Consider the following 17,518-nt stretch of genomic DNA (forward strand, 5'->3'; position numbering starts at 1 on the left):
ATGTTACGGTGATGATAATTTTAAATTTTAAATGTCTGCCCAATAAATCAAGATTGCATTACCATTGCATATAGTCTATTCAAGTGGCGGAAAAAATAGATTGTTTATCCTGGTACCCATTGTATCGAGCTGATTGTTTGAAGGCAAGTGTTTAAGGTAGATAATGCGCAATGTGCCTGACTATTGTATTGTGAACATAGTGTTTATATTACTACTACTAGCGGACCCCAGCGCCATCTGTCGGGCTAATTTGTGAATCTTAACCATCCAGGGTACCACCCAAACGCATAACAAAAAATTCATTCAAATCGCTCCAGCCGTTTAGGAGGAGTTCAGTGACATACACACGCACACAAGAAATATATATATAAATATATTATGGCGTGATTTCAGCCGTCAATTACACATTTAAATTACTATTAGGTTACGTTTATCTGTAAAGATGCATATCTCTATAATTATATTGAGTATATCGATAAAAGAACACTTAAACTTTGATATTACTCCTCAAAAATATATCACGTTTTTCAACATCTTGTTTTAGATAAATCTGTTTACTGTACAGAAGATTTGATTGACAAGCACTTAGGGTTATAGATACAATTTTGTATTTAAATGTTATGTGTTATCAAAACAAAATTCTTTTGAGTATGTAGCATGTTTTATATCGCACTCGATAATGTTTTTATTATTATTGTTAAGTTTCAAAAATATTCTCATCTGCTTTGTATAATTCCGATATGTAACCATTCTGCATGTTATTATAACCTGAATAATATCGACTGACTGAATATCGTATTTATAGCGTTATATTTTGCAACAGATTATAAATCAATATTTGATCCTCAATTTATAGTAACTTTTTTTGTTTTGCATACTAATAGGCCTTCTACATTTTTATTTACTAATTCACGTACCAAGCTTATGGCAGAACTGATGGTATGTTAGAAACTTTCGACCATAATCACAGCAACACTTCGCAGGGCATGAAAAGAACAAGTTGTGCAAAGGGCTGTCCTGTTTCCATTAATCTGAGGCGTAGCCTCCTGTGTCTGTAATTACACCGGAAACACCGCCCTTACCCTTAGACCGGGACTCAGCAATGACTTTCCCGGACGAGCTCTATCACAAATAGCTCTTCTACTACAAAATTGATAACTTCATTTCAACGAGACGCCGTGAGCGGTGGTATCCTTGTATGGTTGATATTAAATACATAATAGAATAGGCTTTTTCTAGGCAAGCGATCTCCAACCGAGAACTTATCATTGCTTTCTAACAGGTAGGATTATCGTCAAGCGCTGGCCTATGGTTTATAAAAAAAATAGATTGGCAGGACCAAATAAGTCTAACTTGATTCTGATGAATCCATCCTTATCACCCAACTAAGCACTTATGGCATATAATATTTTTAGTAAAGCAAGCTTAACAATAAGTCGTATACGCGACTACCCTATGTAAGAATTTATATTTTAAATAATGGAACTACCAAGCTTGCTTAATTTCAATATACATTTTAAGGAAATTTTGTTTGAATAAAGAAAATGTGAAGTATAAGTAAATTATGTGAATGAAGTATGAGTTAGCGTCTCGCTTAAAAATTCTGTATTGCTTGGATAGTCTGTGAGCTGTTTGTGACTGTGTGTGAACTTATGTATCTAGAATCAACCGTTTGTTAGAACTTGAATAACTGTTCATTCATTAACTGTGGTAACACGCGTAAATTAGGTACATAAATTAATAACATTAATCTCAGAAACGGACGCTCGGTTATTAAAGATTTCATTTGACATTAATACTTTATTTAAAAGATTTGCTCGTAATTCGAATTTTAGTGCAATTTATCACGTCTTCACGCAACATCACACTAATAAACTATAATACGGGTCATAAAGTTTTATTTTTGGCAGAACTACAGACATCATATTTGCTTTAGTCATCTTAAGTTATTTGTCACAAATCAAAATAACTATGTAGGTACATAATAGCTTATATTGCTTAGTAGCAAAATTGAATAGCATCTTGAAGACCAACATGGAATATCGAAGGCATCAGTCATCCAACGTTATTTGGCATAAATAAAAAGATTATTTTCATAAAACCAAGCAAAAGAATGGGAAGAGAAGATAAATGTCTGCATATTTACCTGATATAACAATTCCCGGTTTTTGGTAGTTCATATCGCCGGGTCGCCGCTGTGATCCCGTGAGGTATCCAAGTATGAATTTTTCTCCCCGAGAAGTATTTAAGGTCGCGATTAGTATACACCAACACCAGTGCCACTGTGAACAAATAAATTCATTATTTATTTATAGTCCCTTAAAAATCATACAAGAATAGCTAAACATAAATTAATAAATAAAAATAATAAAATAAATATACTACGACAATTCACACACCGTCATCTAGCCCCAAAGTAAGCGTAGCTTGTGTTTTGGGTAATAAGATGACTGTTGAATATTTTTATGAATAATATACATAAATACTTATAAGATGCATATAAACACCCACACACCGCAAAACATGCATGTTCATCACACAAATATCCAGATGTGGGAATCGAACCCACGGCCTTTGCCTCGGAAATTATATTAGGCCTCGCTGTCCACTGCGCCAATCGGCCGTCGAAATGATATTAGAATATGTATATCCAATTATGAATAACTTAGGAACTTGGAAGAATATTTACAAATAATATTATAGCGTCCATATGACCACTGATGGCGTATATATTTGAGTATTGAGCAAATAGAGAACCAACTTTTTACTACGGCAGCCGGGTTCGAACTCTTTGGGCCCTAACTATGTTAGCTGCGGCCCGGAAATTTGCCAAGGATCTTTGAAACCGTAGTCAAGCGTGAGAGCCACTAAACTAACAAACTCTCCAGCTTCATCATTAATATAGATAATATACAGGATAATAGGGTAATAAATAGGATATATATATATATATATATCCTATATATACTTATATATATATATATACTATTATATACTTCATATAAATGAATTTTATGCCGCCAAATTGTATAGCTTTTGTTAAATTTTTACTTTTAATTTGTTATGTTTATGTGGTGTACAATAAAAGTGTATTCATTCATTCATTCAATTTTGAAATTGATAAAAATTTCGCTAAAAAATAATTCTTAAAAAGGAACTATTCTAAAATCAATCTGGTCTTATGCAATTAATATCAACAGTAATCCAATTATTAAATTAGGTTCCTGTAAAATTTGTTGCCCCATAAATTCAGATATTATCTACTTTTGAGCACAATTTAATATCTTACTTATATTTTATGCTAGTTCAGTAACATATACATAATCCTTTTCTACCTTCGGTATGTATTTATTTATTTTTAGATTAAGTCACATATATGTTACAAATGCGGATATGGGATGGCAAACGTATCAAATAGCTAGTGTCCATACCTTTATAATATAGTAAAAAAAAAATGTGTTAAAAAAAACAAAGGTTAGTAAAAATTAGGAAAAAAATCCTATTCTTCCAAAGATGTAGAGCCTGATATATCTTAGAGACAAGTAGTATAACAAGCTAGTCCGACATCCGTTGATTTATTTGGACTCTAGCGTTTTCCACGTTATGAAACGTTTGTGGCGAGCAGACTTTACTCTAATCTATGTAAATATACTAGTGTAGTAGTTTTGCACTGGAAACATTTTAATGTAACCACAATTTACACTACATTCACTGTGGCACAAATGTGTTCGTACATTGCAGATATTTACAAATAAAAAAGTGCTGTTAATGTTAACCAGTTCACCATTTTTTTTTATTTATGATCTGTTTGTTTGATTGATTTTAAAGACAAGACATTTAAGTTAAAAAAAAAGTATAAAACTGATAAAGCTATCTGTAGCTGAATAAGCTGGCTGGATAGTGGTTGTTATGATGATGGTGTCGATTTTTACATTAAAAACAAAATCGTAGCCGAGTGCAAATGGTGGTAATTTCAAGTACCTACTTAATACATTTTGGACACATTATGAGAACAAAGGATATTTTGTATTGGGGAAAGTAGGTACCGCGGGAGAGAAGTTGCAAGCAGAGGCTAGTATCGAAACCTAGGAACAGAAAGAGAAAATGGTATTGTGGAACGGACCATAGCAGGTTCTAATTTAAAATGTTCGCAGTCGCCAACTGTTCCGAGACACGTGCGACCAACATTTTTCCAATATTGCCGGCTCGTAAAGTGCTTTATAGTGCAGATTGCCACGGCTTTAAAACGCACTTGTCTAATAGATAGAGCACCGCTAGTATACAGATAATTAACTGTCCTTTGGGGCCTTCTAATGTCTATTAAATCTTATCACGCCGAAAGCTGCAATAAAAAAAGTCTTGAAAACTCTATCAAGTGTTTATTTTTTTATTTTTAGCCAAACAGAGCAACACTTTGCAGGGCATGCAAGGATCACGTCCTACAATGTGCCACTCCGATCCCCATCAACTTGAGGCGTAGTTGTTAATTTTTACGGCGGCAGTAGATACTAGCTCTGTCACAAAAAGCTCTAGGTACTACTACTAAAGCTCTACTCTCCTGCTAATGTTATTAGATAGTGCATTTCTTGCATAGTCATAAATTTAATGTAAAAGAACCATAGCCTTAAATCAAAGCCTAATACGGGGTCTTTTTACGACCAGGCCAGAAAAAAAAAACAGAAATAATGTATGCCCAAATTGCCTTTGCCTATCGAACTTGGGACCTTTCACTTATAAGACCACAGCGCTCACCCGCACTTGTAGGGAGGTCGACGGAAGGACGGGAGAGCCTAGTAAGAAATCTTAAGATTTATTCATTCGGAACATTTAGGAGAGTTGTGGATTTTCTCTAAGTGTTCAGTGTAACGTATATAGTTGAATGAGTTGTAAATGTAGCTGATTTCAATGAAACTTTCAGGGAATCTTTGGATTGACCTGGCGAGTAATCCTGTAAAGTTTGGTGACGATCGGAGCACTCATATTTTTGAACTGTCAAACTGTCAAATACAGCTTTTATTTACTATGATGATATTCTATTGTTGGGTGTACATGGGTCTAGATAATGATCTTCACCCGCTTGAGAAGAGAATAGAAGAGAATGAATACGGAGAGAAATAAATGATTTAATATATTATGAGACTTAAATTAAAAATTTAATGATGTAAGTTTATTGTTTAAATAAAATAAATCAAAACCTAGCCCGGCGAAGCGGGCTGGGTACGCTTGTTATTCATAAAAATATTCATCAGTCATCTTAGTACTCACAACACAAGCTACGCTTACTTTGGGGCTACATGGCAATGTGTGTATCGTCGTAGTATATATATTTTTTTTTTTTTTTATAATGGCGCAGGAAATGGAATTAGTGATTTCAATTACAGGCGTGAACTCTTTATACAAAAACTAACAATTTTCTAAGTCAGTATTCGTAGTTATGATTGTGAGTTATAACAATGTACCTTTGCAGGTAAATATTTTGTTAAATGAAACATTCAGTAGATATCATTTAAGTACCGATAACCATGATGCGTGAATTGTAATACGGGCCAAGCCGCAAAAAACATATGTATCTTGAAGTTGTCACCACCCAATTACCTTTACCTAGTCCATACCAAATAAGAAAGCAAGAAGATGGGATTATGTGGCAGGGCAATTTAAAATGTTCTCGGTCGCTGTTCCGAGACATGTGCGACAGTTTTACAATATCTCGTAAAGTTCTTTGATGTGTAAATTGCAGCAGCTTTTAAACGCATACTGCTGCACTCTTGATAGATAGGGATAATACTTGTACACAGCTGTTTATTTACCATATATAACAAAATAAGATATACGGTTCAGCTCACAAAGATTAAGGTTTTACAAAATATGAAATCTACCTACAGTTTGTTTATTTATCCGCTGATAAATAAACAAACTATTATACCTTAGGTATAAGTAAGAAATCAAATTTTAATAACTGCAAATGAATTCGAATATTTCCTCGCCTTTTTTTGCGTTCTTTAGTTCATTTTATACGTGCCAGTGGTTAGTTGACGTAGTAGGTTGCCAAACACGTTAAAGCTGAGGATATCGACACCTCGTCATAAAAATATAATTCATGAGTTAGAGATACTCTGGAATCATGAAAAAGATGATTTGGAAGATGAATACTAACAAAGACTTCTTATTTTCCAAATATAAAACTAATCCATAGTTAGATAGAATGTGAACTAGTGATTTATACCGGTTTTGTGTGAGGCACGTCATACCTAATTAAATCTTCAGATCTTTGCGCAATGAGTGGGTAACTAAATGTAAAGGCGGGCACGGCAAACTCGTTTGCCTGCGACAGGTTCAAGACTACAAATTGTATGTGGGTACGGTACATTTGGCATGTTATATTGCATTGTGAAAGTAGAAGTCTCATGCAGATAATTATGATGCATACCGCTATACTGTCCTGCAAAGCTGAAAAGCGCCATAGCGCTAGCTCTGAGATATGCCATTTTAGTTTTTTTTTGGATACCCCTTTAGATAACTATGAAAACTTGACACCTTATATAATATCAAATAGCGATGAACTTAATAACCTATTAGCTCCTGCTCGCTTTGATAATTTAGATGACTCAGCATATTTTATATATATGTTTATTTCTAACATTGTAATTATTCTAATGTTCTTAAATAAAAATGGCCCTTAATACAAAAATTGACGATAATGGAAAGCTAAATTGCTACCTATCTCATATCTAGTAAATATAAGCCCCTTAAAATATTTGGCGGCCACCTAATATACCCATATGCCAATTAGTCGCATATCTTGAAAGTAACTAATGAAAGTGCAATATTTGGAACAGTGTCAGTTCGCTAGACGGAGGACATTTTGTTTAGTAGGTACCTATATTGATAAAAATAAACCCAGTGGGAGATTTTAATATATAACAGTGACCGGGTTAAGTCAACGTGTTTCATAAATAGGTTTTATGTTTACATAGTTATTACTACAGTTAGTAATTTTTCGTAAAATTCAGTTCGTATATGTTAGGAATTTCCTAGTGTATGTTAATTTTATTACGAAAGACTTGCTCTATTTGTATCTACCTGACCAATAGAAAAATCCTATAAGTTACAGTATAAAGAACTACTTTAACAATATAAAAGCTTGGGTGTGAATTATTGCTTTAACCAGATTGCTTCTTAAACTGTTTTAAATGACAATGTGCGAGGTGATAACAAAAAAACAACCGGCAAGTTCAATGTGATGTTCTTCTTAGACCGGGGCGCGTTTTGAATCCTCGTAGTTAAAAGTGAAGTTAACGAATATAGCTATCGCCTTTATCTCACTTCTATGTACATATTTTACATGTAATGTTGCGTAAAAAAGAACGATGATGTATGTGCCGACTTGAATAAATAAATATTTGACTTTGACTTTGATAATCTTTTGTTGTTTTGGCTGCGTCTGAAATAAATTCCCGTTTCCGTAAGAGTTTAGCTATAAATGCCTATACAAACACGCTTACTTTTTTGTATTGCGTTACAGTTAGCTCCTGAGAGCTGTTCTGTCAGATGGTGCAGAGTTTTTACTTCTCTGCTGTCAGCCTGGGTTTATGGGCTTGTGGCTATCACTTAGAAACTGCTACTATACTATACTATCTACGTAACAAAACAAAAACTAAATATTAACATGTGTTCTATTTTTTTATTCAATAATAAGTATGTAAGCCGTATCTTGACGGCAGATCAGAATACAATTGTTACTACCCCCAATTCCCGCAGGTGTCGCATGAGGCCTCTTAGGGAATATTACGGAAAATCATCTACTGCGATCACCAACCCGTCTACTTAGCCTGGCACGGGCCAACCCTCCTGTTCGGAGAGGCCTCTAGTGGACTGTTATAGGCTATTGATGGTGATGATGCTAAAACATGCATTGTTGTGATGTACACAACAATCAACTGTGTTTTAAATCGAAAAAAATAACGTAAACTACAAACTGAAAAATTGTTTGGAGACTACTTCCTTTCAAACAAGTCTTGCGTAAGTTAGAGGTAGATAAATCTCAAAAAAACCTTTCCGGAAAACTGATTTCGTTAAACCAAATCCTATCAGTTAAATGTTTGTAAAGGGATCGCACCGGACCGTTTCTACTCAGAGCTGTGTAAACTCACCCGCATTCAGCTACCGACCGCTGAAGTGTTTGTACACTGTGATTGATATTTACACACGAGCTACAAATAAGTAGGATGGCTTCGACATCATTTGTCGGCCTATTACTACAAAACGATATTGATGATGATTATCGATTATACCTTCTTAAAAAAAATCAAGTACCAACCTATTAGAAGTCCCCATTCGGTATATACTCCTTTAATATCTATAAGTATAATGAAGGGAAGGTCGGGATGCAGAATACTACTATAACATCAAGCGCATCTGGGCAGTTGTTTGACGACCACCCTGGCGCAACGGTGAGCGCTCTGAATTGAAGTAGGAGGTTCAGGGTTCGATTGCCGGCAGGGGCCATTTATGAATTAATAATGTTTTGAATTTTCTCTGGTCAAGTCTAGTGGGAGGCTTTGGCTATGGCTAGTTACCACCCTACCGACAAAGACGAGCCCGCTAAGCGATTTAGTCTTCCGGTGGGATGTTGCGTAAAAACCAATTAGGGGTATGACTACCATACTCCCTAACAGGTTGGCCCGCTACTACGTCTTGGACTACATCATAACTTACCACCAGGGAGATTGCAGTCAAGGGCTAACATGTAGTGGAATAAAAAAATCATTACAATTTTCGAAATTAAAAGCTTAATTTGCAGTTGACTTGCACTTCAAATGGAGTTCATCGTACATACCATTATATATACATACCTTAAAGCGATATGGTTAATTACTTTTAATCCTCTGTTTATTTTATTAACAAGACGAAGTTTGTGATAAGACAACGTTAAAAAAAGTACATCGGATAATATGTGCAATTTTATACTGATGATTAACCATTCTTTATATGAATGTTTTTTGAAATTGTTATACCTAGGTAAGTAATTGCGCTTGTCAAGCCAAGCGGCTATTATAACCGAATTAGTGATTAATGATTAATAGTCAATCCAGCGGAGTTAACCTTTCAACATTTAGCAACTTGCATTTTTTGCTACAAGCTAGTCGTGACGTTTGTAGTTTCATATAAAAGTGGGTTGAAACCCACGTTGGCATCGTATTCGTAGCTTGTCATGTCACACTAAAGGTACCGTGACTTTAACAGCGATGATTATAAAACTGAAGCTTGTCACCTCACGCTGGGCCATGACATTGGTAGTCAACATAGCACTTTCTTATGACACAAAAACAACTTCGTTAAAACTACCACTACAACTACAAGTACTCATCAAAGATTAGGATTTATAGTTCTAATTGTCGAATCCTTGCATGTGACGGAGTAGAGTTTATATTTTCCCGTAAATAACGAACTACTATCTCACTAGAGTCATTTGTGGGATTGAGTATACGCTTTTATAATATGATTCCTAAGGTGATTTTGGACCTACCAATGCATAAGTTTAAGGAATCTGTTAAAACACATTTATTACAGCGAGGTTACTATAAAATTAATTAATTTCTTAATGACAAAGGTTGCTTGGAAGCATCCGGCTCCGCTTTCAGCTCTCACAAGATAGAAAAATTTATGTTAAAATGTAAATTGTTGATGTTGGAAAAGAGCAACTGCTGAGTTTCTTGCCGGCTTCTTCTCGGTAGAATCTGCCTTCCGAACCGGTGGTAGAGTCACTACAAACGGACAGACTTGACATTTCAAAAGTGCTTATATTGGGCCTACTTGAAATAAATGAATTTTGAATTTTGAATTTTAATGAACTACACTACGCTTTAGAGTTTAAATGGATTTAATGTAAGTAGGGGTGCGATGTCTGCCTATTATCTTTTATTGCTGCACTATGAGTGAGAAAAAATTACTCTCGTAATAACATCAAAACTGTGTGGAAGAAAAAGAGAGTAGTTAATTTTTTTGAAGTTATACTTTTTTTGGCGTTATGGAAAAATGGTAAGAGAAACTTATACGATGCGCGCGCACCATCACAAAAACCGACACCATGAAGTTAGCTATACTCAACATTTTAGTTTATCTAAAAATGGTTTGACAGTTGACTTTCAATAATTCAAACAATACCTTTTTTCTATTGTTAGTGTCGTTTTCTCTACAAACGTAGAATAAGGCGTAAGGTACAATTTTTGAAAACATTTTTATATTGTTATGCCAAAGAAATAAAACTCATAACGCGTGTACATAAGTACACACAGGTTTTTTTTTTTAGCTGTATAGCTTTTTGTCATATACTCGTAGCTCGACAGAGGAAGTACTGCTGCCATGTTCTTTGCTGCCGCCAAGCAGCATAGCTGTGTTCCCGTTTGTAGGGCGTGATTGGCAGTGTAATTACAGGCACATGAGATTTAATGCCTTCAATTCAAAATTCAAAATTCTTTAATCATGTAGGCCTATCACAGGCACTTATGAAGCGTTCATAAATATGTTTACATAATTGTAAGGGGATAGGGAAAACTTCGTTCGCCAACTGAAACCTAAAAACTTTTCCCGGGTAATTTTTTCTTTATCACCATCTCACGGTAAATTAATATTATGCTTTGAAGTTAGAGCAATTCATACCCAAGCTTATTTATCGTTTATGTATTGTTTTTGTCCTAAACATTATAATACGATTTTTCTGTAAGCTTACTTAACTTAATAAGATACATCACAAAGATTTTATTCGGTAATTTGTTATAAAATAATATACGATTGCCTTTGAATGAATTAGCAAATTTTATGTTGTCTAGTAAACTGCTCAACGAGTTTATTTTTGCTTCTAATATTCATATTGCCACGGTCCATTTTTTTTAATTTATTTATGAACATTTATTAAATTTATCTTCGTGGTCTTAGATTTGGGGATGTTCGTTGGATGCACAACGACATGTTGCTGTTTAAAGGTGATGGCTTTCAACGATCAGGTTGGTAATGTGCTCGGTCCATATATACCTATACCATAGGAAGAATGTCCTTTTTTTTTTCCTAATACAACTAAATGTTTTATCTCGGAGATTCTCAGGAGGCTTTACAATAATATTTTATCTTCCTATCGCCACCAAACACACTTTTGCGGGTCGCACAAAAATTTATTACGCCATAACATATCTACGGACTTCATATTTTAGGCGGATTTTGCGTAAAAATCTAGTTTTATAATGAAAGACCTACAAAAGCTATGCAATGTTTTTTAAGAATTTAACAAGCATTTTTGTAAAAGGGTGACAGGTGTTAAAAATATAATTGGAAAAATAATATTTGAAATAAGTAAGGAATCATATTGCACAATGCTAATGTAACAATAGCAAGGTACGTACTTAGCGTCGTGTTACCGCAATGACTGTTACTCATGTTCATTAAATTAATAACAAAGGAATAAAAATAATTAACCATTTCACACTAACACTACTATACTATATCTAGGTATATACATAAAAGGCAAAGGTGTGTTTGGAAATAGAGGACAAAACTGCTCAGCGGACAGCAGCAAATCCGTCATTTAAAGATTAGCGATACTGAATACCTTAATTTTTTTTAGAACTACCATTAAATTTAGTGCCACATCAAATAACAAAATCAAACGCAGACGAAGTCGCGGGCAACAGCTAGTATATATATGTACTTAAACTTCATCATAGTATGATCTATACGTAGAACTGCATAAAAAAGCGGCGATAGATCAGTGGTTAAAAGCTCTCCCTTCCGGGGTCGGAAATCGATCCTAGGCACGAACCTTTAGTCGGAATGTAGAGATTATTTATTATAAGGTATCACCGGTCTAAAACATTAGGACTATAATCCAAACTTTTTATCGATGGCTTTAATAACAAAGATAACAAGATATAGGTTATAATATAACTCTGTAGAGAACTCTCAGGCATATAGGTTGTTAAGTTTAGTGTAGTATTAGTTCCATGGCATAAAATAATAAAGATAAATAACTGGCATCATTGTATTGTATAGCCAGCCCCAAGGTTATGTTAATCTCCTTTATCAAATCCATTAATGTAATTTCATAAACATCTTTAACTCTACCTTGTTTATAAAACGCGCGTATAATTTGCATTTGCCTATAATAATGTTAGTTTGGAGGACTAAGTAGGTAAGTGTTGTTGATTTCCAATAATCCAAGAGGTCGATAAGAGTTAATGTAATAGATAGGACCGTGGTACGACTACGGCATTGACATAGTTGCCGCGTCACTACGTCAGTCGTCAACGCACGGAAAACTGTAGGCATCAAGTATCTACCTACTAAGCGCATTCGCGTGCTTACCAGCCATTCGCGAATCAAGCTCTTATCTGCCAGTGACAGAAGACCAATAGATACCGTCGTATTGAATGCAAAACGTTGTATGTGAAAATCATCATCCGTAGACTATTAATCACTGCACTGCTGCGTACAGGTATCCCCTCCTATTCCTATAAGAGAGGAAGAGAGGACATGGTTGTAGTGCATAGATCAACCACGCTGTTCCAATATGGGTTTTGTTTGCTTTAACGATTAGCAACACAAGTTAGTGCTAATAAGCGGTGATTGACCAGTGGGTAGGAGCTTGTCTTCACTTTCGCGGGGCCGAGCTAAAATCCCAGCACGAAACCTTAAAGTCATGTGCGTTTTAAGTAATTCAAATATCACTTGCTTCAACGGTGAAGGAAAACATCGTGAGGTAACCTGCATACCTGTGAGTGCTCCATAAAGTTCTCAAAGGTGTGTGGAGTCTACCAATCTGCACTGGTGCAGCATGGTGGACTACGGCCTTTACCCCTTCCTGTGGGAGGTGACCCGTGCCCTACAGTGGGCCGGTAATGGGTTGATATGATGATGAGTTCTAATAACTAGGACGACTTCTTAACGTGCTGTCCGAGGCACGGGGGTTTACACCGCCAATTTTATAACTAAGGGCTGGTATTTGAAATTATTTCACACAGCTACCAGCATTTTTTTGCCAGACACGGGATCCCAATCCAAGACCTCGTGATCCTCAGTAGAACATGACACTAGACCTACGAGTATATGTAATAATAACTACTCTTATCAAATAGATATCTACAGGTACACTACTTATCTAATAACAATTATTGAGAGTATACAGTTTCACAGTGCATCAGCTCACATACTTTACATTCCACCAATCAGATTATTATTGCATCCCAAGTGCATGAATATATAGCTTACTTATTCACAATTATTATGACTGTCATGCGTAATTGAAAATGTGTTTCTTTAACTGGACACAGAATCATCATCATCAATATCAAAAAAAGGGCCAAATACATAGCACGGGTCTCCTCTCATAATGAGCGGGGTTTAAGTTTCTTAACGATGCTTTCCGTAAAACCAAGTGATATTTAATTGCTTGAAACGCACATAACTCAGAAAAGTGAGAGGCGCGTGTCAGGCTTCAAACCCGGCCCTCTCGAAAGTGTACCCGAATTCCTAACCTAACTAGACTATCATCGTTTGATGTTTCATTTATGTAGACCTTATCACAGGCACTTATGTAGCGTTCTGAATACATATAATATGTTACCATAAATATTTGATGATGGTGATAACTACATTCGCTAACTTAAAACTAAAACGAGGAGGGTTCCAAACGCGCCCACAACAAACTGAGCCAGGTTTTTTTTTTTTTTTACTACTTACTTTGTTTTAAAAGAGAGTGTAATGAAAATAATAACCGATTAAATTTCATTAAGTCGTGGTTTGGTACCCACGTAGATAAACGTTTTCAGTGAATATACATATACATTGTATGAATGTATTTGCGAAGTAAATTTAAATAAAGATAGTTTTAGACTTTTCATAAAAGCAAAGGAAATTTCGGTATCTGCGTTGTTTACTTCGTGGTCTAAAGCGTGACCTTCTTATAGTGATAATATTTTGCAAGATACATGTCCCAATTGGTATCGGAAGGAGAAAATCCTGCCTGAATATCCTACGCAAGTAGACTAGACAATTCAGAGCTCCTATTCCCAAAGTTCAGGTTGTAATACACGCTTTAGGGATATTTTGAAAAAGGGAAATATTGAGAAGCTGTTTTTATGCCTAGACTAGGTATTGTCGTTTTCGAAAATGAACAATTTCACAATATAAGGAAACATTTCTCGTTAAATAATGAACTATAAGGTACTTCCTTCTCTTTAATGAGGTGGGAGGCCTTCAGCTGTGAGTTATTATTAGACAGTGCTTGCTAATAATATCTCAGAATCTCATAATATCTAAATATAGCACAATCTATTCAGGTGTAATCGATGGTATTGCTATTTCGTTGTTGTCTCTTTAATCTACGTTATCAGTAGACCTGACCTGACTTTGATACAATATATGGGTGCTCTCATCTAACTTTTTCTTGAATCGGTTATAGCCTAGTCGTGGTTGAGTTCGAATCCCAGAAAGCACCGCACCACTCACTTTTTCAAGTTATGTGCGTTTTATTCAATTAACATATCACTTGCTTCAACGGTGGAAGGAAAACATCGTTAGATAACCTGCATGCCTGAGATTTCTCTATAATGTTTCCAAAGGGGTGTGGAGTCCACCAACCCGCACTAGGCCAGTGTGTTGGAATATGGCCTAAAAACTTCTCATTTGTGGCAGAATGCAGTGGGCCGGTAATGCGTTGATATGATTATGATGATGATGATATATGAGTTGTATAGTCCCGCTATACGTAGATACATAGCAATACAATAGCTCTTTGCGTCTTTTAGCAATGGAGATTAGCGGGCTTAGCAAACGATTATTGACAGGTCTTAGTGATAATGACTGGGATCGACGACTTAACTAGCCCTCCGAGCCGCGAGGAAAGATTAAGTCTAGATTTGGTTTAATCGGCCTCAATTAGCGCAATAGATTGATCTTTGCCGTCGCTTCTTTATATGCCACAAAACCCTGGGTTCGAATCAGTACAGATTCCGGACCTCCGCCAAAACCTATATCGTAGAAATCAAGATTTCATGTAACATAATTTCATACCAGCTATTGCTCACGGCTTCGTAAGCGGTTTTTTTGGTTTTCATGAATTCTGCGGAATACACAGTACATTTTCCCGGGATAATCCATGTGTTAATCCATGGTAGGTGTAATCTATATTCATTCTAAAATTCAGTCAATTTGGTCAACGCTTCCAAGACGCAGGCGTGTTTACTTTCCGCAAAAAAAAGCCCTTTCACCTAGGCTCCCACTTTCCGGGGTGTATCCGATTCCAATTGGCGACCATATTGAGCTCTTGGGTGTCAACATCTCATCCAATCTCAATTTTGACAAGTGCATCGAATCTAAAGCCAAAGTGGCTGCTAAAAAACTTGGTATCCTTAATAAAGTTAGGCGGTACTTCACGCCAGGTCAACGCCTCGCACTGTACCAGGCTCAAGTGCGAACAAGCATGGAGTACTGTAGTCACCTTTGGGGTGGCTCTGCCAAGTACCAGTTTGAAGCTTTAGATTCGGTGGATCGTCGCGCCAGGAGAATTATAGGCGACAATTCGTTAACACAGTCGAAACTACATAGTCTCCAGCACCGTGAGCGGTGGCATCCTTATGTGGTTGATATTCCATCAACACGTTCATCGTTTTTTATCCATGTTTCTGATACGTGCCGCTAAGATGTGGAACGCCCTCCCGGCAACTGTGTTTCCTGCCACGTATAATTTGAGTACCTTCAAGGCTAGAGTGAATAGGCTTTTTCTAGGCAAGCGTGCTCCAACCTAGACCTCATCATTGCTTTTTAACGCCATCTGTCGGGCTGATTTGTGAATCTAAACCATCCAGGGTGCCACTCAACGCACTCAAACGCATACCATAAAATTCATTCAAATCGGTCAAGCCGTTTAGGAGGAGTTCAGTGACATACACACGGACACAAGAAATATAAGTATTTATAAGATATATTTGTACCTGTTGCCCGCGTTCTGCGACTGCGTTCATTACAGTTTTTAGGAGGTACGTACTTAGCGTCCACAAAACAAATAAACATACTTTAACATTTATAATATTAATAACCTAATTTATTGATAATGTTACAATAAAACTTCTAACTAAACTAATTACTATAAAGGTCATGCCCGCGTGGAATAGTGCCAAGAATGCTGGCTGCATTATTAAGTAAGGATTATTGTTGTACAATCATTGCTATTACTAATTTAAGAATCGAGAAGCTACAGTGGTTATTGTGGGGACGGTTTTGCCTCTTTGGGAAATATATAAAAGGTATAAAAGAAACTTCCTCAACTTTCATCCGCTTTCAAAAAAGCACGGGTTTAAAATTGCTCATGGGCATAATATTGGGCCGACATTCTCACACCATATCGTCCGAGCACCTACTTTTTGCCTGTGAGTTATTTAATTTCGCAAGCATTGGCTACGTTTCACGAGTGAAAATCATTTCACTTGAGGAACATTTGTATGCGCGGCGGATTGTCCCGCACGATGTGGAAGGTTTGAGCCCGCATCAATAAAACGGTGTGATCCAGGCGCCCGCGCAACCTTCTTGCCATGTGCTCGCGCCCGATACATATTAATGCAGCGTTATTTAGGTACTGTAAGTTTAAATATTTATATTTTAAATTCTGTTTCCGAATGTTCGTGTCCGCAACTCGAAAATTAGTTGATGGATTGCCTGGAGTTTCAACACAGACATTGCATATCTTGAAAAGAATATCATCATATTTTTCTATAAATATCCCATCACTACAACGGGTGAGGACCTATCGAGTCTCCTATCAGATTGTGAAGGGTAAAGGCTGCAGTACGCCACGCTGGTAAAGTGCGGGTTGGGAAACTTCACACACTTAAAGGAATAAGTAGTATATAATTTCAGGCATTTCCCCGAAGTCGTCGAGCCCTGGGGCTGTTCTCATCTGTGAGGCTGTTTGTTCACGGCTTATATAAATAAGTGCTTAATATAAATAAATATGTAGACGACCGACTTAGACAAGAATTTAACTGACAGGTAGGATCCTTTACAGGGCGCAGACTTTCTTTTTTATACCTTTATGTTATGCGGTGAAAAGAAGGTTGCAAGATACTATGAATATCTTATGCTTTTTAAATTTAAAAACATTACCGACCTATTAAATTTAAAAAAATACCGCCTTTTTGGTTTCCCGAAATTTGGGTTACTATAATTTAAAAGTTTTTGAAAAAAACCAAATATAGGGGATGGAAATAAGTAAGTATGACTTTTTTGTATCATGTTAACCATTATTCGTCGTCATCATCATTATCAACCCATCACCGGCCCTCTACAGGGTACTACGCTGGCCAAGTCCAGATAGGTAGACTTCACACCCCTTTGCGAAAATTATGCAGAACTCTCATACATGCATGCGCTCACGATGTTTTCCTTCACCGTTGGAGCAAGTTGCTTAAACTAATCGAGTGCCAGGAATCCTGAATTTGAAAATACTAGACTGTTTTTATTAGAAGCCCGGCCA

At 36.2% G+C, this 17,518-nt stretch overlaps 1 protein-coding gene across 1 annotated transcript in view; it reads right to left on the minus strand.

The window, feature by feature from the left end:
- LOC120624697 (guanylate cyclase 32E-like) overlaps nt 1-17,518 on the minus strand; it is a 72,799-nt gene that overhangs the window by 53,382 nt on the left and 1,899 nt on the right. The window contains exon 2 of the mRNA XM_039891373.1: nt 2,147-2,282. Coding sequence (XP_039747307.1) covers nt 2,147-2,282 — 136 coding nt within the window. The remainder of the gene's footprint in view (nt 1-2,146; nt 2,283-17,518) is intronic.

The sequence above is a fragment of the Pararge aegeria genome, chromosome 6 (genome assembly GCF_905163445.1).
Source record: "Pararge aegeria chromosome 6, ilParAegt1.1, whole genome shotgun sequence".
Classification (NCBI taxonomy): Eukaryota; Metazoa; Arthropoda; class Insecta; order Lepidoptera; family Nymphalidae; genus Pararge; species Pararge aegeria.